This window comes from Nesoenas mayeri (genome assembly GCF_963082525.1).
Source record: "Nesoenas mayeri genome assembly, chromosome: 4".
Classification (NCBI taxonomy): domain Eukaryota; kingdom Metazoa; phylum Chordata; class Aves; order Columbiformes; family Columbidae; genus Nesoenas; species Nesoenas mayeri.
The window spans coordinates 71,676,632-71,699,942 of NC_137540.1; the positions used below are offsets into that span (position 1 = coordinate 71,676,632).

General features: G+C 43.1%; 1 protein-coding gene across 3 annotated transcripts in view; it reads left to right on the forward strand.

Moving 5' to 3' along the window:
* The first annotated feature begins 804 nt into the window (after positions 1-804).
* RMND5A (required for meiotic nuclear division 5 homolog A) overlaps positions 805-23,311 on the forward strand; it is a 29,365-nt gene continuing 6,858 nt past the window's right edge. For all 3 annotated transcript variants that reach the window (XM_080344109.1, XM_080344111.1, XM_080344110.1), the window contains exons 1-6: positions 805-1,142; positions 5,923-6,065; positions 13,898-14,032; positions 14,209-14,309; positions 19,768-19,934; positions 21,106-21,271. In XM_080344109.1, coding sequence (XP_080200235.1) covers positions 1,001-1,142; positions 5,923-6,065; positions 13,898-14,032; positions 14,209-14,309; positions 19,768-19,934; positions 21,106-21,271 — 854 coding nt within the window. In that variant the 5' untranslated portion in view covers positions 805-1,000. The remainder of the gene's footprint in view (positions 1,143-5,922; positions 6,066-13,897; positions 14,033-14,208; positions 14,310-19,767; positions 19,935-21,105; positions 21,272-23,311) is intronic.

A 23,311-nucleotide genomic window follows, 5' to 3' on the forward strand; every position in this document is an offset into this window, starting at 1 on the left:
TAAGAAAGATGCTTCGGAGTCCTCATCATCTTTGTAGCCCACCACATGACTCCAGTCTGTAAGTCAACACAAAACTCAAGAGGAAGTTTATTAACCGCGTTAACAGCCTAATGACAGGCTAAATGTTCTGTTTCCGGCACACCAGGCTTCTTAACGCAGCCCTGACTCTGTTTAAAGTCACTCTTCGGTATGTACTTGTGACATGTTTGAGGAGGCTGCGAGATGCGTTCCTCACTGCCCAACTGGCAGCGAGCCCCGCTCCCCCTCAGGTGCCACAGCGCTGAGCCCCCGCGGCCCCTTCCCGCCGCCGGGGGTTTCACCTCAGCGCTCACGCACACCCACCCCAGTGTCCCCCCCGCAAGAGGAGCCGTCCCGGCGCTCCGGTGCCTCCAGCGGGGCCGGGGCAGCCCGGGAGCCTCCAGGCCCGACCCGGGCGCCTCCACGTCGCCATGGCAACAGCGCTCCCTCTCAGGCCCCCGTCCCTTAGCTGCCTACCTTCCTGCCTGAGCCGCAACACATCAATATCCCCTCGCCCCTAGCTGATCTCCCTACCGCCGGCCCCATGGGCCACCTAACCGAAAAGCCCAAAGCCCAGCGCTACCCGGGACCGCCGCCGCCGCCAGCACCCCGGGACGGCAGGGAACCGGTAGAAATAACCCGCCCACCGGTAGGCGAGAGCTGTCCGCTGCGCTGCCTGACTAATAATCACTGCCCCTCCCTTCGCGGGCTGCGGTGAGGTCCTTGGCTAAGGTGTCCCCTACGCCGCCTGTCCCGAGCGCTTCTGAGGTCCCCGGCTGGCCGCGGCGCTGCCTGTGCACAACTGCCGTCAGCCTGAGGAGCCGGGGAAGTTGGGGGCGAGCGGCGCTCGGGCCGGGCCGGGCTGGGCCGCGCCGGCGGGACGGTGCTGGCGGAGCGCGGAGAGGGGGGCCCGGGCAGAGAGGGGGGCCCGGTGGCGGAGGAGGAGGTGGAGGACGAGGAGCGCGGCCCGGTGCCGGCCGCTATGGACCAGTGCGTGACGGTGGAGCGGGAGCTGGAGAAGGTGCTGCAGAAGTTCTCGGGCTACGGGCAGCTCTGCGAGCGCAGCCTGGAGGAGCTGATCCAGTACGCGGGGGGGCTGCGCCGGGAGATCCTCCAGACAGAGAGTACGTGGAGACCCCTCCGACCCCCCTACCCCTCCCCGGGGGGGCCGGCTCCTTCCTCCGGGGTTAAAAGGCCCAAAACCTTGGACCTTTGTGGGCTGGGGGTCCCCTCTGGGGAGACCTCCCCTTCCAGCCCTGCTGTGGTGGATCCGGGAGGGTCCCTCTGCTTGGGGGGCTTAGCTGGGGCTCTGCTTCCCTCACACCCTGCTTGGAGCTTTGTTTGTGTTTCTGACAGGGAAAAGTTAAAGGTGGGAAGAGATCTCGGGCCTCCCCTGCCCTCTGTGCATTGCTGAGGAGTGTGACCCGGTCCAGAAGGACTTTATGTTGAAGTTACAGCCTTTATGTTGAAGTTACAGCCTTTATGTTGAAGTTACAGCCTTTATGTTGAAGTTACAGCCTTTATGTTGGTCTCTTCTCCCAAGTAGTAAGTCATAGGACGAGAGCAGATAGTCTCAAGTTGCACCAGGGGAGGTTTAGATGGGATATTGGGAAACATTTCTTCATGGAAAGGGTTGTCAGGCATTGGAACAGGCTGCCCAGGGAAGTGGTGGAGTCACCATCCCTGAAGTGGTTTAAAAGGCATTTAGTTGAGGTTCTTAAAGTGAGGTTGGAGATGGCACTTAGTGCCATGATCTAGTAAACAGACTAGAGTTGGACCAAGGGTTGGACTCGATGATCTCTGAGGTCTTTTCCAACCCAGTCGATTCTGTGATTCTGTGTGATTCTGTGGTTTAGTGCCAGAGTCCAGTTATGGCTGAACTCGATGATCCTGAGGGTCTCTTCCAACTGAAATGATTCTATGATTCTGTGTTGAGCTACAGCCTTTATGTTTAGTGACAGTGGGGTTAGACACCCCCAGGAGAAACAAACAGCAGGGCTACCCTGTTTTCTTATTTTGCCCCTCTTATTTATTTTCCTCTTTTTTTCCTGCTTAAGCCACTGAGTTGTTTTCTTTTGCTGTGGGTGGGTTTGGAAGTGTTGAGGGTAAAGCCACCCTTCAGCAGCAGGTAAACACAGGCTCCTGAGTCCTGCCTATGTTTCACAGCACTATAAACACGAGACATTTAAACCTTGCGAAATCGCCGAGATGGAGGTGATGTGGTGTTTGTTGACAGGGTGGGAGGGGACGATGAGACAGCTGAAGGGATTTACCCAAGGCCACGCAGGGAGGGACGGCTCAGGGACTGAAATTGGGAACTTGCCGGCTCCTGAGGCCAAACTGGGGACCAAACTGTGCGTTTGTGGAAACTGCATTTGTTTGTTTCAGGGAAAAAATGTGTTTGCTGTAGTGTTGTACAAATACAGGTGCAAAGCTCACTTACAAGTGCATATAATTCCAGGAACGTAAACACGAGTATATTAGAGCTGCTGTGTGTACATGGCAATTTCCATAGAGAGCAAACACACAACTCTGAGGCATTTATTTGGGGTGAAATAACATTTGGCCGTTTTGACATTGTTTTGATCTGTGTTTCAATAAATGTATTTTGTGCTGTTGGAAACAATATGGGCTTGTGCATTCAAGCCAGTTGATAAAATGCGTGTCTTCACAAACAGAGATGTTGCCCTTGCCTGGAAAGCTGTGTGGCATCACCCTTATGCTTCTGTTGGTCTTCATAGGACTCTGTGGGGCTGTAAAGATTTGTCTGGGAGACAGATCTTGCAGGTCCAGAGCTTTTACTGTCTTTGTAATGAAATCAAAAGGTTCCACTGTGCAGTTCCTTCAGGGTCCTCATTGGATTTTCTATCCAGATTTGGATTTAGAGTTTTTGGGGCTGTCCTGTGAAGGCCATGGACATATTTTCATTACTTAGCAAGTAAGTGGTGATGCTGTGCCAGCAAAGTGCATCCCAAATTGAGCTTTCTTTTAGGAACTACTCCAGAATGAAGCCGATATGTTATTAGTGCATCTCAAACACGTGAGGACTGTGTTCAATTTTGGCATCCGAGGGTAAGCTGGCCTCATAGGTGGTGATATCCTTATTTTTTTCTTCAACATGTTACTTATAACTTTCTAGTAAGAGCAGGTGTTTGGAACTTTTCTATACTGTATCCTGAGTATCTTTGAAAGTTGATGGAAGTGGAAGCAGCCAGACTTGTTAATGTGGAGCTCTGTAACTCAGGGGTCTGAACTGAATAAACATGCTTGTGTATATAATGTAAAAGGATAAAGGAAAAGAAAACCCTCACTACTGAAGAAGAAATTAATGCTGTAGTAGAAGATTGGAGAGCAAAGATCTCGTGAAAAGCCCTTAAATAGGCAGTGGAGACAAAAAGGAAGTGGGTGGAGAAAAGTAAATTCTAGAAGCTGCTTCAACCCTTAAACTGGTTTTCTTTTCCCCATTTGTACACTCTCCTAAAATTTCTTGAGCCTAAGTACAGCCTAGCCTAAAAGCCTAAGTACAGACCAGCCCCGTGCTAAGGCTTGTGAATAGGAAGAAAAGTTTGGTTTTCTGTTCTCATCCCCTAATATATTTCACCTCCTGGAGCAGCCAAAGCAGGATTATGTATTCTTGGGTGGTATAAATATGTCTGGCTGAGTAAATGTGGCTTTGGACTCTACTCTGTGCCTTGCGTCTGTTCTCTAATGTATTTTTTTTCTTAATTTGGCTGTACTCACACAATACATAGAAAAGCTGTTGGTCTCTAGTGTTCTGTGAACGCTGAATAACTGGCACGACTGGCTGCAGGTTTTCTGCTGCTGATTATTAGAAGCAGCTCATCCTTTAATTAAAGGTGGAAGAGATGGTTGCAGGGAGATCCTTTCTCTGATGGCCTCTCCTGTGAAGGCATTTTCATCGCTTTGCTCTGCTTGGTTTCTGCTGCAGTAAGTGCTTGGGGCTAGTAATTCACTTATTTGCTTGGGGTAAAAACAATTACCCATGTAAGTTGTTTAGGTTTTAGCTTAATGGCTTTTCTTGCAAAAAATGGCTATGAAGAGAGTGCACTTTAACCTCTCTGTTTACTTTAGAAGGAGTATTTCAATTTGGTTGCTGCATAATCTTTGATCATTTTGGCAAAAGTCATGAGAGAGTTATTTAAGAACCTTCGTGTGCGTGTTTCGTTTTCTTGTTTGTTTTAATATGTGTCTATCACAAAAAGTAAATAGCAACCAGGAAATAATGGTTATTTTTGAAATAAATTTAGGTGGCAAACTTTATGTGACAGCTGAGCGAAATGTTAGTTTTTATTTTAGGATGCATAGAGTCGAATTAGCGAGTGTTCACTGAAGAGTCCTGTTACTCCTCACTCATTCACTTGGAAAACTATAGAACCCTGTTCACCCGGGAGGTCGATCATCAGCTTCATGGGACTGGAGGGAGAAGCAGTGGTGGCTGTTGCAAAAATGCTATTAAAGCTTCCTCAGCTGGGGCTTGCGGGGGTGAACAGGAGCTATTTGCTTTTCTGGAGATGAGTTTTAGTGTGGAACAACAGGTTGTTTTTGCTGCTGGTGGCAGCAGCAGGGCTGGGAGTTGGGATGCATGAAGTATCTAGAACAACCGGCTGGTAAACTATTACCTGCTCCCTGTGATTACAGCTCTTTTCTGGATTCCTTTTGCTCTCCTCAGAGGTGTAGGAATTACAGTTTGTTTCTGTTGCTCCTGTGTTTTGCTCTCCTGTGAAACACCCGAAACTGGGCTCTAAAGTGCTGCTGAAACCAAAAACGTGTTAAAATACAAAATGAGAAAGGAGCAAACTTTATGGAAGACATAGTTGCTTTGAAAATCTTCTAAAGACATATTTTAGGGATTTAATTCTTTCACATTAAGGTTTTGGATCTGGAATGTTAGGGAAGCCCTTTTGGGTTGCTCTGCTGCTTCAATGAGCCTTCCCGTGAACTTTGAGGAAGGAGAGACCTTCAGAGGTGAGCCTGGAAAACAGGTTGTCCTTATATTTCGAAATCAAAAGCTGGGAGAAAGGACTGCAGCACAAAAGAATTATTATTTTGTTTTAATTTTTATTTTTTTCCCCAGCTAAAGCTGCTGAGTGATGTTGAAATACAATGGGTGTAAACTATTAAGTGGGATGGTGTGGTCAGGGTCTTGTAAACCTTTCATATTTATTATTTTGTCCACAGAATGGATCATACAGCATTGAACTTGTTGGCTGGACATCAGTTTAAAAATGTCAGAGTTTCTAGAGAATAGATTTTATAACAAGAAAAAGTGGGTCTGATGTTCACAGTCCTTTAGGAGCTGTTTCTTGTCCATCAAGGAAAATTGGACACAGGTTGACTGAACCATTTCCACAAGTTGAAAAGCAAAAGTTTCACACAGCTCAAATGCAAACAGGGTGCAAATAAGTGGATATAGTGGGGAAAGAGTGAATTGGGTCCTCATTAATCCAAATTTTGCTTGCACTTTGTTGAAGTTAAACCTGATGTTCTGGGGTGTCTTTAGGGAACTGTCTAGAACAAAACTGATCCTGTAGTAGGTTCAGTAGCTTCCCCTTATATCCTGTGAGATTGATGGTTGGGGTGGTTCTTTGAGATGTGTTTATTAATCTGCTGTGACTGAGACATGGGAGAACTTGATATTCATTTTTTAAACTGTTGCATTATTTTTTTAAACTGTTCCAGTGCACCTGACTGGATTCGTAATTCCATGGATGAGCTGTGCCCTGTACGTTTTAGTTCATTGAAGCTGATCTTGCTTTGTAAATACTCTCTAGTTTGCGTTTCCTTCTTTTAATATGATTTCTTCTCTTTATGTATTGTGCACATTAAGAGATTTAATGTTATTGCTTGTACCAAAGTTAGTAATTTTCCTCTCCTTATGTCTAGATCAAGATGGAGACTTGTCGGGGACAATCTCACTCGTTATGACACAGTGTTGTAAAAGAATAAAAGACACAGTTCAAAAACTGGCCTCGGATCATAAAGACATTCACAGCAGTGTATCCCGAGTTGGAAAAGCCATTGATAAGGTATTTATACTGTGGTTTCATTTATATTTATGTTACGTATATTCTGTGGTGTGTACTCTTACAAAATTTGGATTTATTCTACAATTAATCTTCATTAAGTCTTCCTGTCAGCTACAGAAGCACAGGGTTGGGGTAGAGACAAGATGGTGGATTGTACAGTATTTGCTTTCAAAACTTGTGCACAGAATATTCCTTCTGGGGCAGCTCAAATATCTTAATTTCCAAGAGAACATGCCCTATAGATATTACTAGTCTTAGTAATAATGTGTGTTATATGAGCTTAACAAAATGTTTGTTCCAATATGTGTCTCAATCAGAAATATTGGTTTTAATACATATATATTGCATTTCTAGTTAATCATCAGTAACAAATACCACAAAAGTGGTGTTTTGTTTTAGGAGGCAGTATAAAACCAGATATTTTTTTGAGAAAGATGCTTTGTATGTATTTCAGATGTGTTGTCAGTTCTTAGGGCTTAATTTTATAACACTTGGTATTCTTAATGTGAGCAGATTCAGCTTCTCACAGTATCTGTGTCTATGCTGTACCAAATAGTAAGGTAGGGCAGCTTATCTTCAAAGCTTTGCATATGAGACATTCATATATGAATTCCAGGTTCAAGAATAACTGGGATCTGAAGGTGTTTTTGTACGTAGATATTAACAATGTTTTTGAAAGGATACTAAGACTCTTTTTTGCCGTACTTGGTGGTGTATGTGTACTTTCAGGTCATGCTTTTCTCCGTCTGTGTGTTCTTTCATATAAAGTAGTTCTGTATGTAAGGAGTCTGGGACTCGTTATTTTGGACATTCTTAAATGATAGTTTCATATCAGAACATGCTTATGTCGATAAGGTCTAAATGGTTGGTTTGAGATGCACTTTATTCTCTTACTAAGGAAGACACTGGTAAACGAGTCTCTTTATTTGGCTAAAGGCATTTGCAGCCTTCCAGATTATTAATTCTTCCTTTGGGAATCTCATTTAGACTTTCTTAGTAAGGATAATCTGTTAAAGCATAATTTAACAGTAGTGTGATGAAGAGACAAAGTACATAATGCTGCATTTTTGGGCAGGATATCTGTGCAACTGTTCAATTTTTTGCATCTATCTGTGCCTGCCCAGCATGGAGATCTCAAACTTCGTACTAAACGCTTTAATCCAAGCGTCACCGTTATCCAAAGCTTAAGGACGCATCTGTCTCTGATCCTCGCTGCTGTATCTAAACCAATTAACTAGAGTAAAATTCCATCCTTATTACTGGCTTGAAGCCTGAAATAAATCTATGTAATCTTGTCCTAAGTTTGAAACTTTCCTATTCTGCTGTAGTGAGTGGACTTTGGACAAATAAGCTTTCAGGTTTGGCTGGACCTTCTTCATTTAAATACCCTGAGGTAGAACAGCCCTAGGTAATGTATAAAGGGTGTAAATATTCAATGGCAATTGTTGAAAGAATTTATTAAAGCCAAAGAAAACAACACTTGCAAGCTTAATAAAGTTTAAACTTCAGTCTGATTTCCAAATAGCTGTTTCAGTTGTCATGTGCGTAGTTTTTCCAGTGTTTTTTCTGTCCTGCTGTTTTATCTCCTGTTTTTATTTGGAAAAGGATAGCTGTGTGTGCAGCCAAAGACTAGAAGCAGTGGGAACTGCGTGAGTCCCCAGTTCTGCTCGTCATGAAGGATGTATTTTTATAAAGTGCAGAGCATCAGTTGGGATTGTCTTCTTAAATATGAAGCTTGTTGGACTTTTTAAATGCAAGTAGTTTGCATTTCAGTAGTTTTCCCTGCCTGTAGTATTGTAAGGGAATTACTTTGTACCTTGAAGTCTTGGTCTGTTTGTCAGATGAATATATATAATGTTTAAATCCAGGTGGAATTTAATGCTTCCCTGGACAGTGACATCTGAAGGAAATCTGTATGTTCTTAATGTGTTTTCCTTGTGCTGCTGGAAAATGTTTGAAACCTGCCAGCAAAGTCCTATTGAAATGGCCCTTCCCACATTCCTTCCCCATAATATACTTAAGCTTAAACCAATAGAAGTAATTAAGTGTCGTTGATGTAGTGAATTGATTCTCAACACATTCTGGGCAAAATACTAGTGCTTCCTAAATAAAAATGTTTGTCCGAATTTAAAGCAGCAGAACCCTCGCCTTGATTCGTGAGACTTGTATTTTGTTTCTGTTGCATGTAAATCCTCGTTCCAGCATTTCTCCTCATTTATTTTATAGTCAGTTTAACATCTCCAGATGCTCAGGCACAGATAAATGGAACTTATTGCTTGATTCGAGACTGGGAAACGTGCTGGTGTTGGTACTGGTTGTGTGTGATGCATCCAAGTGACAGCTGTTACAGGTAGAATCACCAAACTTCCTACTAACAAACTTGGCCTTTAAAAGAACTTGCTGAATTATCTGCTCGTAGCAACTTTCAGGTTCAATTTCTTTTTTGCCAGTGTTGAGCCAGGGTTACATCTGTGTGTAAAGTTTAGTCTGGTTGGTTTTTAATTTACTGTAATCATGGCTTGTGAACTCAGATGAGACCCAGATTTGTGCGCCTGCAGAGTTTACTCTGAGAACAGAAGCTCCTGAGCATTTGAAAAATGAAGTTCAAATTTGGTGTCAAATAGGAACTATTTTAAAGTCTGAAATGCCAAAACTTTGTGTGTTGCTTTCTAGTTAGCAAAGTTTATGTGACAAAATGGACTTTTTTTTCATGTTAGTTCTACATGGATAATGTGCTCCTGAACGGTGAGGGCTTCACCTTTCTTCCATAGAGCATTTTCTCCTTTGAAAGGAAATGTTTGCATCCAGTTTTTTCTTTGTTGTACCACCATTTGCTCCGCTTCCAGAACTCGTCCTGTCACTGTTCAGCAGGTTGTTACCGGGTGGCTCACTCATCAGTCTCCCTGTAAATCAATCACTCTTCTGGAATGATTTGAATTCATCTCAAAGCGTGTTTTGGTGGGGCTAGTAAACGTTTTCGTTCTAGCAGCAATCTGGCTAAATGCCTTCATTCAGGAAAGTAAGTGGAGTAAATGGTAGCTTAATCTATTTTTTTCACTGAATTTTAGTCCTGTTTTTAAAGGACCAACACTTTGATCCAATCTTTGTTTTGGGAAAGCAAACTTGTACTTAATTTAGTGTTTGTTTCACGTTAAAACTTATTTACAGACAAACTGAAAGCCTTTCCTGAACATAACTGAGTTATGCTGTTGCGAAGAATGGGGCTGGATAAATTCAAAGTTGAACTTTACCTTGTGAACCAACAAACTGAACAGAGAAAGTAACCAAATATATTGTGATTGTATTTTGGGTCAGAATTCGGAATAAGGAAGGAATGCACAAAGTAATCTCAACTGAGAAACGAAATTGGCCTTAATCATCGTCCTTCTTCATGTTAAAATGATCCATCTTGTGTGTGTGTGTGCATAGAAGCCCTTCTCACATTTCAGCAGTTATCAGTGATGTACTTTGCATTGTATCATTGGTATATTTAGCACATAGTAGTCTGCATTTTAGCCCTAGGCTTAGTAATTAGGCTCTTAAAAAAACCAGACTTATTTCTCAGGAATATTAACTGACACTCTTCTAACCTTAAAATCTGAAAAGCAGAAAATGACCTTTATGGAGTTTGTAACTTAGGGGATTTATTTCAACTTTTGAAATCTTATTACAGCCCACGTGCTATCAGCTGTTAGCATTTAGAAAACAAAAGTGAGATGTGTAGTCACCAGCAGATGAGGCATGCGCCATGGTTATGAAATATGTAAACCAGAGGCAAACAGTAATTTGTTCTGACATGTGACAATCACTCACTGGAATACGTGCAGTCAGTCCTTGAGCTCCTCAGGACCCAGAGGAGGCAGAGCTGTAAAATCCCAGGTATAATACAGACCTCAAAAATGTTTTGTTTTGTTTGTTTGTCTTAAAAAATAGTTATTGAAATGAGAACCTGGTCAAGATTGGCTTGATTGGAGAATGGATCAGGGGGAGTCAAAAAATATGAGGTCGTCAAGTTGTATGATGTGATTTGAATCTTTCTGCACATCTCTGTTAATATGACGCATCGTTACCATCTTTTGTGGGATCTAAAAGAAATCTAATTTATGATGGGGTTTTGAATAGGTTCTGAAGGCTCATAGGTTTGTTGTTTCAGGACAAAATGTGGATTTTGCGAAGGAACTGAGGTAAGTGGCTCTGCTCTCAAGCAATGATGTTTAGGGCATTGATCCAGCTCTAATGGTTGGCAGCTGCCCAGAAGAATACAATTTCTTCTGACAGGGTTCTGTGTTCGATAGGACCTGAAATTGCTTGAAGAATATTTTTAGATCACTGATGATCCCCATACCAGAGTATGAGACTTATAACAAAAGCAAACTTGTGTGTTCTTTTTGCTGCCCCTGGTGTTTCTCTAATGCATCGTTGATGGATTTATGTGACCTGCTGGTGGTGTTTGGACACTGGTACCAGAATTGGTGATGGTGTTGAACCTTAAAGGCTTCAGAGAGTTGGCACAAATAAGAACAGTATTATTCAGTCTTCAAAATCTTTAAGTTTTTTTCAGGGTAGAGCTTAAAGATGAGCAGCATGACAAGGTGCTTACAGGTTAAGACAACCAAGTGAAAATGTTAAATGTGAGATTGCAATCAATGGCAATAACTTAAATACTCATCTTGCTCCACTATCTCCAAGAAATGGAAGACATAATTTGCTGGCCTGAGGTGGTTGTTGTCCTGAAGGTTTGCTGGGAGACCTGAAGGGAATGGTGGTTTTGAAATCACGCGTGCAGGGGTGAGAATCACAGAATCACAGACTGTCCTGAGTTGGACGGGACCCACAAGGATCATCGAGTCCAACTCCTGTCCTTGCATGTGACAACCCCACAGTTCACACCGTGTGTCTGAGGATGTTGTCCAGTCTCTTCTTGAACACTGTCAGGCTTGGGGCTGTGACACCTCCCTGGGGAGCCTGTTTAGTGTCCAGCATCTCTGGGTGAAGAACCTTTTCCTCATGTCCAACCTAAACCTCCCCTGGCACATCTTCCTGCCATTCCCTCAGGTTATATCATTGGTTTGAGGGACCTTTCTCATGATGACACTGAGCAGCATCAAAGGAGATGTGGAGGTGTCTGATGAAGGAAATTAATAATTGGTGAATAAAAGGAAGATGCAGTGTGAAGCTGAAGTGCTGTAAGGAGGAAGGAGAAGCTTTACAGATTTAAGCTGCTGTGCCCCCTTTAACTCCTCCCTTGCTGTTTAAAAGGTGGAATTGCTCACTGTTGGTGAGGTAGCTTCTGAAGGGTTGGTCCCCTCCCTGTGGCAGGTCACTGTACTTTACGTGATCACCACATGCCACTCTGGTCCTCTCTAGCCAGCCTGCAAAGACAGCAGTTTTAATCTTTGAGGCTGACATCGGAATTGTGATTAGATATGTGATACCTCCTAAGGAAAATGCGGTGAGGCGTAAGCGTGTGACAGAGACTTGTGCAATGGAAAAGTGACCCCGTGGTCTGAAAGTTTGATGTTGTTCTCCACTGCTTTTTAACTTAAGATTCTCCTTCCAACTCCATTTAATTTCTGAAACAGGTTAATAGTAGGCTTCCGAATGCTTTTGCAAATGCTTGTTTTCTGGTGTGTGTTTTGACAAAGCATATGACTCCTTGGGCTCTTACTGCAGGTCAGCGATGTCACATCCCTGGGATACATAGTGCCAATCTAACGTAAATCCCCGTTGCCTGCTTGGATTTGTTCTGAAGCTGGATATCCAGCTTTGTGTTGGCAGAGCTCACAGAATCACAGGCTGGTTGGGGTTGGAAGGGACCTCTGCAGATCATCCAGTCCAACCCACCTGCTAAAGCAGGTTCACCAGAGCAGATCACACAGGAATGTATCCAGGTGGGTTTGAATGTCTGCAGAGAAGGAGACTCCACAGCCTCTCTGGGCAGCCTGTTCCAGGGCTCTGGCACCTCAAAAGAAAGTTGTTTCTCCTTATATTCAGATGGAACCTCCTGTGCTTCAGTCTGTACCCGTTGCCCCTCATCCTGTCGTTGGGCACCACTGAAAGGAGTCTGGTCCATCTTCTTGACACTCACCCTGGAGATATTTATAAACATTGATGAGATCCCCTCTCAGCTTCTCTTCTCCAGGCTGAACATACTCAGCTCTCTCAGTCTCTCCTTATAAGAAAGGTGCTCCAGGCCCCTCAGCATCTTTGTAGCTCTCCGCTGGACTCCCTCCAATAATTACTTGTCCTTCTTAAACTGGGGAGCCCAGAACTGGACACAGTTCTCCAGATGCAGCCTCACCAGGGCAAAGCAGAAGGGGAGGAACAACCTCCCTCAACCTGCTGGTCACACTCTTGTTTATGCACCCCAGATACTGTTGGCCTTCTTGACCACAAGAACACATTGTTGGCTCATGGTCAGCCTGTTGTCAACCAGAACTCCCAAGTCGTTCTCTGCAGAGCTGCTTTCCAGCAGATCCCCCGCTAACCTGTACTGGTACCTGTGGTTGTTCCCCTCCAAGTGCAGGACCCTCCACTTGCCCTTGTTGAACTTCATCAGGTGGTTCTGTGCCTAGTCCAGCCTGTCCAGGTCTCGCTGGATGGCAGCACAGCCTCTGGTGTGTCAGCTCTTCCTCCCAGTTTGGTATCATTGGCAAACAACCGCAGGTTGTGGTGCCTGACAGGGCACTGATAATAATGTGATTGACAGACAGCTCACAGCAACTTCATGGTGTTTGCTCTGCCTGCTTTCGCAGAAATGTACGTTTGCACTAGGTAGGTGTTTCCATGTTGTTCAGGACTGTTGGTCATCACAGAGCTGAGGCTGAAGCGCTGCTGTTTTCACCAAAATTCTGATTTCTGAAAGTTGCTTCTCGGAAGAAAGTGGAGTTAGGAGGCAATTGGGTCAGGCAGCAAGCAATGCGCTGACTTCTAGACTGTTTCTTCTGCAAGAGGTTTGTTTTAGGCAATGGGTGAGGATTTGTATTCAAATTAGCCTGTCTGCCCCAATCATAAAACATGTTAGCAGTTAAAATCCTGGTTTATATCTTGGGTTACAATAAGTGTTGCTCTCCTGCTGCCAAGAGGCACGGTGCCAAGTGTTACTAAAGAGTCACCGTGGCAATATTTTTACTTATTCCTGGAATATGTCCGTAGGCCACTGGCCTAAAAATACACAGCACTAGGATCATCGGTGTTAGATGTGTAAAAGATCTTTCAGATCTTCAAAGCTCATCCTGTTGCTGGGATGTTGAGGTCTTCAGAGATTTGAATTTCAGTGTCGTTTGGGGGTGGGGAGAAGTGACATTTTCCTTTTTCAGCATTGTCTACCTCCCCAGCTATGTCAAAAATTCTTGAGTTAGAGCTTTTACTTCTAATTTGGTGTGCTGCAGTGACAGTGATGCATTGATAACGCTATTTTGATTCTAGTGTAGGCGATTTTGTTTTCTGTTCTCTATGCATTTTCAGTTTTCACATATGGAAAAAGCCTTTTCTGCAGATCCTTCAAAAATGCACCATGGTCTGAAAACTCCTTTATTAGTTAACTTAGATTTCTAATTTGCTAGCTAGACTTGTAATTTGTCGGTATAATTCCTTAGAGTGGACAATATTCAGCCTTGAAAAGAGCGAGCCGAAGGATTTCTTCTGTACACAAGAGATGATGAAGCAGCTGACGGGTTTATTTCACTTTGAACAGGAGGTAATTGAGGGCTGAGTGAGTAACAGGCAGAAAGCATCAGGGCGGAGACACAGGTATCCTGCAGAATAAAAGAGAAATGATGAGAGGCGTTTTTTTTTTTCCAGCCTATTAATGATTAATTTGTACTTTTCAGAATTTTGACTCTGACATCAGCAGCGTGGGGATAGATGGGTGCTGGCAGGCCGACAGCCAGCGGATCCTCAATGAGGTGATGGTGGAACACTTCTTCCGGCAGGGGATGTTGGATGTGGCCGAGGAGCTTTGTCAGGTAACCATCATCTGCGATGTCAAATGTTATCAACCCTGTAAAATAAAGCTTTGTGTTTGTTTGTCCTTATTTGAACGTTCCAGGTGAATATTTAAAGTGTTAGAAAAGCAGTGGTTTAATCGCATTGGTTTTTGTGCTTTAACTAAAAACTGCCCTTGTTTTGTTTTGTTTTGCAGGAATCTGGTCTATCAATAGACCAAAGTCAAAAAGAACCATTCGTGGAGTTAAATCGAATATTGGAAGCATTAAAAGTTAGAGTTTTGAGACCTGCGCTAGAGTGAGTCTGCTTCAGTGTTTTTTCTCCCCTTCCCCCCCCTTTTTTTGAATGCTTTTAACAAATCCTTACTTTTTCACTTAAAATATTATCTTTAGTGTATTTAGCTGTGTCCCTGTTTGTCCTTTGGGAGGTCTAGTTACTGAGCACACCCCTTTCTTCTTTTGTCACTCCCCTTTTGTGGCACTGAATAACTAAGAGTCTCTTTTTTAGATTGAGGATTAACTTGAACCATTTGTGATGCCAATTTAAGATTTTGGGAAGAAACATCACGTGGGGAAGCAGTTGTCTGCCATGACTGTACTTAGCCTTATAGTGAATAATTAACGCACCTTATTTTAATGGGTCTGATTACATAGAATATGGGGGCTTATTAAAGGCGTTGAGTGCCACCAAGTCTTGTTGGCATCACCCAGCCCTTGGGGTGAGCAGAACTTGACTCGAGATCGACGTTCTCACTTTCTCTCAAGTGACTTTCCCTTGCGAGACAAGGGACCCAGGGTGGGAAGAGGGAGGGAGAGGGTTGGTGGGTACTACTGAACACTGGTGACAGATGAGGTGCTGCTGGGAGCCTGGACTGATGGTGAGATCAGTCAGTGAGATTTCTTCTGAACAAAACGATTCCATTAATGCAGCTTGCAGAATCAGAGAATCATTTCAGTTGGAGGAGACCCGCAGAATCATCGAGTCCAACCATAACCTAACCTAACCCTAGCACTAAACCACGTCCCTAAGAACATTGTCTAAACGCCTTTTAAACCCCTCCAGGGATGGTGACTCCACCACTTCCCTGGGCAGCCTGATTCAATGCCTGACAACCCTTTCCGTGAAGAATTTTTTCCTAATATCCAATCTAAACTTGCCCTGGTGCAACTTGAGGCCATTTTCTCTTGTCCTGTTATTTGTTACTTGGGAGAAGAGACCAACAGTGGATAATGCTGAACACTCAGATGAAAAACAGGTCTGGGAGTATCTGAGGTCTATCAGTCAACTCTAGACCAGGATATTTTTATTGACCTTAGTAGACTTTACAACCATTAGACTTGTAATCTGGTGCTAAAAGTGACAGTGAGGAGGGCAAGGTGATCGAGTGTTTCATGGGTTGCTGTTTTCTTTAGGAAAGACATTGAAGTGCTGGAGCGGGTCCAGAGAAGAGCAACAAGACTGGGGAAGGGACTTGAGCACAAGACCTATGGGGAGAGGCTGAGGGAGCTGGGGTTGTTTAGTCTGGAGAAGAGGAGGCTCAGAGGTGACCTCATCACTCTCTATAACTACCTGAAGGGAAGTTATAGCCAGGTGGGATTGGTCTCTTCTCCCAGGCAGTCAGCAATAGGACAAGGGCGCATGGGCTTCAACTCTGCCAGGGGAAATTTAGGCTGGATATTAGAAAGCAATTCTGTGCAGAGAGAGTGGTCAGGCATTGGAATGGCTGCCCAGGGAGGTGCTGGACTCGCTCTCCCTGGAGGTTTTTAAAGTGAGGTTGGACATGGCACTTAGTGCCATGATCTAGTAAACAGACTAGAGTTGGACCAAGGGTTGGACTCGATGATCTCTGAGGTCTTTTCCAACCCAGTCGATTCTGTGATTCTGACTTACAGTGGTGGATACATAACTGTGCAATGCCATTTGAGAATAGCTGTTATTTTCAAAACAAGACAACCCCAAACAAACTCTCAACCTATGTGGGGTTTTTGTTTGTTTGTTTTTAAATTGACCAGAGCTTTGGTAAGCCCAAGTTGATCTCAGAAGTAAGAAAAACAAACACAAAACCCCCAAACAAATGAAAAACCGAAACCAACTTTGAAGTGACCTTTTAAAAATAGAAACAGCGAAACAGTGAATTAAAAATGTGTTTCATTCCAGAGCATAATTCATATACTTAAGATACCATTTTTGCATGATTGTTACGTACATTTTCATATGAACAAATGTTTTCTTTTCTCTTTAACGCAAACCAGCACAGATCTGTCAATTCAGAGCTTATTTGCATCCACACTAAGCGCCAGGATGCTCTGATACTCCATGCTGTTCATAAACTAAATCCTGGATTATGCCTCTAGGTCATGCAAAGTTTGACCTAAATAGTTGGTCTTTAAATACAGATACACAGGTGGAAAGCTCAGGTGGTTTATTGCTATCAAATTGGCTAATTGAAGGGAAACAACACTGATGTTACAGCTGAAACAGGTTTTACTGCCAGCTCCATCTTGTATTTCTTGTACTTCAAATAGTAACATGGTTGTTGTGAAGGTTACTCTCTGAGAAACAGTAACTTGCTGTTACATCCATTCAGTTAAAGTCACTAAATTCAGTTTGTTAGGCCATGTTCCTTGCTCGTTGCCACTTAATTGTGTCTTGTAGTTCCTGCAATGTGTTAATTCTTTTTTCAAATAAAGGGACAAACATTGTCGTTCTTAAAGAAGCTCTTATTCCCAGGAGAGCTGAATGGACAGACAATAGGGGGGATTGTCAGCACGGTTTGTATGCTGGTGTTCCTCCCCCACCATGTCTCATTTCTATTTATAATGTTTATTCTCTTTAAACGTCTTCTGTGCAAAAGCTTCTCTTTGCCTGCTGCTGGGCACAGAGGCTCCTTATTTATAGTGATGCTTATGTAAAAAACATGGTGGTTAGTGAGAATGATCACAATGTGACAACACTACACAGTTTAGGCGATAACTGGTGTCTTGAATGCCCGGTTATTCTGCAGAACTGTTGGTGCTAGTGAAGGCTTTTCCCATATTATTTCCCAGCAGATTTGAGTGTTCAAGAAGAGAGATAGAAACCGTTCCTGGAGGGACATTCTCTACATAAAAGGAGCTTGGAGATGTAAAAAAAAAAGCTACCAAATGGCTAAAACTGACATCAGGAAATAGAATTTTAGGGGTTCATAAGAGCAGCCCCAACCTGGCCTGTTGTAGGGTTGGGTTACCAACAGTGGTGTTGGAGCAGAAAGCAGGTGTTGCACAAGGAAAGTTAATGACAGTGTGATGAAGCAGGAAGGGCAGGACAGCAGGATTGACCTGTGCAAAGTTGTGGAAGGTTGGGATGAACAATAACCGGTCTCGCTGGCTCTGCCAGGGCTCTGCAGTTGGTGCTGGACTTAACTCAGTGCTGCAAAAACAGCGGGTGGCTCCTGGTCGCTGCCATCCAGAGGGAGTTGCCAGAGAATGGCTTCTCAAACAGCTTTTCAAAGCCCTGCTGTGGTAATAGAGAAAAGTTTGTATTTATATCTAATTTTTATTTTTTTTAAAAAAAGGCCCTAACTATAGGTAGGTTTGTTTGTTTGTTTTTTTTTTTTCAGTTTTTCTTACTAATACAAATTCCAACACTTAAAACTACTACAGTTCAGAATTTAATACAACTAGCCACAACATTTTTCTTTTCTTGTGGGGTGTGCAGCTTGACTTTGTAGATGCCCAGCCTGGCCCTGCTCCCTAAGCCGTGTAATCTCTGTGCCTCTGCAGTATCCCATTAATTTCCAGCGACTTTTCTCTCTATAATTTGGTGATAGGGGAGGGAAATCCATAGGTTCTTTGTGGGTGGATTCGGACCATTCTGAGCCCTGACTTGCAGGTTCGAAGCTTTTGAGTGTGATCTCCTGGGCATGAGATATTCTTTTCTGTCCATAAAGCAGCAAGGTGCACAGGTCCTGGTATTTGCTGGGACCTTTGGGGTATGGTTTCAACTTTAATTTAATCTCTGCAGGCTTTGTGAAGTTCATTGTAACTAAATCCCACGTAGGAGCTAGAGGAGAGCTCTGTGTACCTGTGGTTTGAATAATATCCCATAAACTTTAAAAAACTCAGATGGCTTTGAGTTTCGGAAGTGAAAACACTGCAAGTATCATTTTGAGGGCAGGTAGGAAGACTCGTGTGATTACTAATGATTTTTGGACGGTGGTAGAAACTACGTGGGTTGAATGTTTTAAACCTCACTCGTTTTTTGTCTTTCCATTAGAAATAGGAACAACGTGTCCTAGACACAACACCTCAGGCCTGGCTTCAGTGGCTGCTTTCTTCTGATACAAATCTGTGCTGCCACTCAACAAGCTAAAAATGGAAAGCCTGCCTAAAAGCTAATTTGGAACAACAGACTCGAGCTCAGCGAGATGAAGTGCCGTATCATGTGGCTGCGGATATTGGCAGGGAGAGGATGGAGGCTCTTTTGATGCCCCCCTTTTGATGCAATACAGATTAAGATCTCATTAATGGGACTGTGGACTAGCCTTATGGTTTATTGAGCCTAGTTTGTTGTCTTTGAGCTGCTTGTTGGTCTGTGGTTGTGAACTTCAGGCTCGTGTTTTCTTAGTTGGGAGTGAGCTTTGTTGCCACTGGTACTTTCACCACAACAAATTGAAAGTAGATACTTGCTCGTTAATGCTACATCTTAATGTAGAAGACTTAAGTTGCATTGAAAGCTTGACCAGTACTGCAAGAATGATTAATTTTCTTATTTTAGGATTGGTTGAAAAGAGCAGAAGCCTCACACCCCCTTTCTTTTTAAGGGACAGAAACTACCTCACTTCCTTGCTGAAAAGTGAAAAGCTCTTTTGCTTAACAGGGCCCCCACAGTGTAAATGGTGCAACTAATTAACACTAACGAGAAACAGATGTACATTGAAACTTAAAGTTCTTAAGAGAAAGATTGGATTGATTTAGGCCTGACTAAATTGAATTAGGGAAAAAACAAACCACACAAACCCAAGAAAGGGATGGGTAAAACCGAAGTAACAAAATAACATTGTACGAAATGCTTTGGAAAATCCAGTTCATTTTACTTGGTGTGTGTTTAAGAATTCTTCCGTGTTATTTGGGAGCCAAACATTAGTGTTGTCATGGTGAATGAGACCCAGAAAGTGAGACATGTTTTTATTGTCCAAGTTGAAAATAACACAGACAGCAAAGTTTAAGCTGATTTCCATACCCCCTGTTGTAAGGCCTTGATAATACTGTTTTCAAGGCCCCCACAGAGACACGTCCCCTCTCCAGGGCAACACACACACACATAAACATAGCGGCTTAGAGGAAATATTTAGTGAATTAGGAAGTTGGAAAATAAGTTCTTGAAAGGTTTGGTCAATCTTCTTCAACGTAAAGCTGAAGAGTATCTATAATTGGTAAGATTTAGTGTGGTATTAATCCAAATACAGTAGATTCTAGCTATTTCTATGTTATATTTTGCCTAATTCAGCCTTGAACTCCAGCCCGTGAGTGGTGAATTTTGCAGGTTGACCCATCCCGCAGCTCCAGAGGTGATGTCCTTCACGTGTTGTGTGCCCTGTGTCACTTGGGAAGTGTCTTGCCATTTTTTGTGCCCTCTATAGACTCGTACAAGTTCAGGGAACAGTCATATTCTCCTTGAAATGGGTGTTTGATAATTGTAATAATTTCGTATGGTGTGGGCTGACACTTTAATCACTCCTGTGCCGTGTCCCATTGTACCTCCTCGTTTCTTCCAGGTGGGCGGTATCCAACAGAGAAATGCTTATGGCACAGAATAGTTCGTTGGAATTTAAACTACACAGACTATATTTCATTAGTTTATTGATGGGTGGGACAGCAAATCAAAGAGAAGCACTTCAGTATGCGAAAAACTTCCAGCCGTTCGCCCTAAATCATCAAAAAGGTAAGTTTTCCATCACATTTAAAGGGATTTAAAGCACTTGGATGCGGCACCTTGTAGTAAAATAGAAATCAGGTTCAAAATGTATTTTACTCCATGATTTTAATTTTGTTAGAGGTTTCTTATTTTTGTATTTAATACGTATAACCTGAATGCTTACAGTCTGAATTAACTCCTCTTTATTTTTTTTGTAGAGAGGGCACAAAAATATGTTTTGTCTGCGCGTTTGTTTAAATTTAGGGGGTTTTGACTCTTCAAATAATATGTAGAGTAGACCTGCTGCCAGGATGAAGTGTTAAAAATGCACATACATGTTCTTGGAATAGTCGTCTGCTCTTTGCTGCTGCGTGGGGTAACACAAAGAGAAACAAAACTCTTGGGAAATGGGGAGTATCGTGTGAGTTAAGCGAACCATCTCAAGCTGAATCCAGTAAAGCTTAATTTTTAGGCTACTGTGTGTGTCAGAAAGCTTACAAAAAGGTAGATCGGTTTGAAGCTAATTAATAGGCAGTGTGATGTGCTTGTAGGAGGGCAGATGACCCCCAGTCTATCATCACAGAATCACAGAATGTCAGGGATTGGAAGGGACCTCAAAAGCTCATCCAGTCCAATCCCCCCATGGAGCAGGAACACCCAGATGAGGTTACACAGGAAGGTGTCCAGGCGGGTTGGAATGTCTGCAGAGAAGGAGACTCCACAACCCCCCTGGGCAGCCTGGTCCAGGCTCTGGCACCCTCACTGAGAAGAAGTTTCTTCTCAAATTTAAGTGGAACCTCTTGTGTTCCAGTTTGAACCCATTACCCCTTGTCCTATCATTGGTTGTCACCGAGAAGAGCCTGGCTCCATCCTCCTGACACTCACCCTTTATATATCTGTAAACATTAATGAGGTCACCCCTCAGTCTCCTCTTCTCCAAGCTAAACAGACCCAGCTCCCTGAGCCTTCCCTCATAAGGGAGATGCTCCACTCCCTTCAGCATGTTTGTAATCATCATAGCAGTTTGGAGCTCTTGTAGCTGTAAACATCTGTTCTGTGATGGCTGTAATTGTATTTTTTAGCTGTGAGGATACGTGTTATTAATCTGTATCTACCTGTTTTCCATGAAAAGCTAAAAGCCTAGCCGCTCCCTTTTATTTGCGGTGTAAAATAACTCTCCGTTCCCCGTCCCTCGCAGACATTCAGGTTTTGATGGGCAGCCTGGTGTACCTGCGACAGGGGATCGAGAACTCCCCGTATGTTCACCTGTTGGACGCGAACCAGTGGGCCGACATCTGCGACATCTTCACCAGAGACGCTTGCGCCCTCCTGGGCCTCTCGGTTGAGTCACCTCTCAGTGTCAGGTACGACGCTTTCCATTTGCTTTTAACACCAGCTACCTAGTGGGTTAGGTTTCTATTTTTTGCCAAGGATGCGTTTTGAGAGTAGTCTCATCCAGCTTGTATTAAATAGTGTAGTTGCAATTAGCAATGAGATTTGCAAAGATTAGAAGTCAGAGGTTCCTGTGTGCTGCGCTTTGCCCTGCAGCTTGGCAGCTCGAGGGGAAACATTCACGGATGGAATTTGGCTTCTGTAGTTGAGGCATCAGTGTGAAGGATGAGGATGGCGAGCGGCCAGTAACTCCCGCAGCAAATGTGTGAGAACTGTCCCTGCTGTTTGACTGCAGAAAACCCCCAAACTGTGGCCATGGCTCTGTCAGCATTTGATCATCTGGATTTTGAACCCCCTCATTACTTTACCTGTCTTCTCCTTAGAAAAATGCTCAAGAGTTACGTTGTGATTTCAGCTGCTAAAATTTCCAAATTGTTTGCTGGACCTCGTTTGCAAAGCAGAAAGAGGCACTTCCAAGCTCAGTAGCTGATGTGACAAAATGCAAATCTGTAGGAGGCTGCTGGAAATGTGAAGAAAAATCAATCTAATCTCCTTCTAGCTTCTCTGAAGATAAAACAGATTAGCCACTACTTAGCCTTTGGATGTCAGTTCCCCCAGTACACTCACCTGATGTTCTCATTTTCATTTCAGACAGTAAATAGAAAATAAATGATATGTGTCTTTCTGGGCTAGATGTGGTATTTAACAGAAGCTTCACTATATTTTGGTTGGTTGTTTTTTTGTTTTGTCTTTTTTTTACTGTTTGCACATTATTGTTGTTAGACTTTGGTGCTTAGTTTAGAACTCTTCAAATTGTCGACCCTTGTTTGCGCCCCTGTCACAACATACAACAGGAGCAACAAAGGGAGAACTTGCAGATTAATTGTCTGTCTACAATAAATGCTACAGGTTTCATTTGAGGGTTTTATAGATGCCTAAAATTTCTACCTCTGTTTTTTGGTTTTCGTCTTTTTCCCGTTTCAGTCAGATTAACAGCAATCAACGTTTTAATTGCTCATGTACTGACGCTGTAACGCTGTTTTCAGTGCAAATGGCCAAGAGATTTTTCAGTGAAGTGGAAAATCCCTGATATTGATGTTTGAACTGGTTGGACGCTTGTTTTGTGCCTCGTGTGAAATCGATGGCACTGAAACGTGTTTACTGTATAGGTGGTATCGATACTCTTGTCATAAACAAGACGGTTCTAAACCGACGTGACCTTTGAGTGCTGCGAATCCTTTAGAAATTAAACCAGCTTTAAGTTAAATCCCTGCTATAAAATATATTGCTTTCTAGAACACGAGTAGCAGCCGCTGCATTAAGGACTGATTGGTTTCTCCAGTACTTATTTAATCCTGCACAAGCCTCGTACTCCGAGTTACTGCGTGGAGTCAGTGGGAGAACTCTTGATGTACGAAGGAGAATGTGGTTCAGGGTCTGGAAGGACTATTGGACACCATTTGAATTTACTATTTACTTAAGTTCTTATCTCTCGGAGAGCCCTTTAACAGTATGTTTTAATACAGAACCATTGAAGTAGTAATTCTTTTATTTCTACAAATACTAAGATTACTGTCTAGGCTTCCCACAGGGTTAACACAAGTTATGCTTAGGGCTGAAAAAACCAAAAGCGAAGTGTAAGGATTAAAATGACCAGTCAGAGGTGAAGGATATGGCTGCGTATTTTCCTCCTTCCACCCCTCCTAAATAAAGTAGCCAGAATGTTCCTGCAGAAACATAAAAAGAAGTATCTGGAGTTGCAGAGCAGAGAGGAAGGTCATGACTTCTGTAGACAATAAAACTTGCACAAATAGTAAAATAATCAGCCAAAGTAATAAAGCAGACTGATACCACAGTCAAATCCTGTTTCTGTTGCTTTCCATCAAAACATCTGTTAATTTGTGGAAACTCGGTGTCGCACTTTTCTTTTGTAACACAGTGAAATATTCAAAGTAATGTGGTAAGCTCTGGTAAGGGGTGACTCCCAGAGCCAGCTGAGCTGCTGGGACACC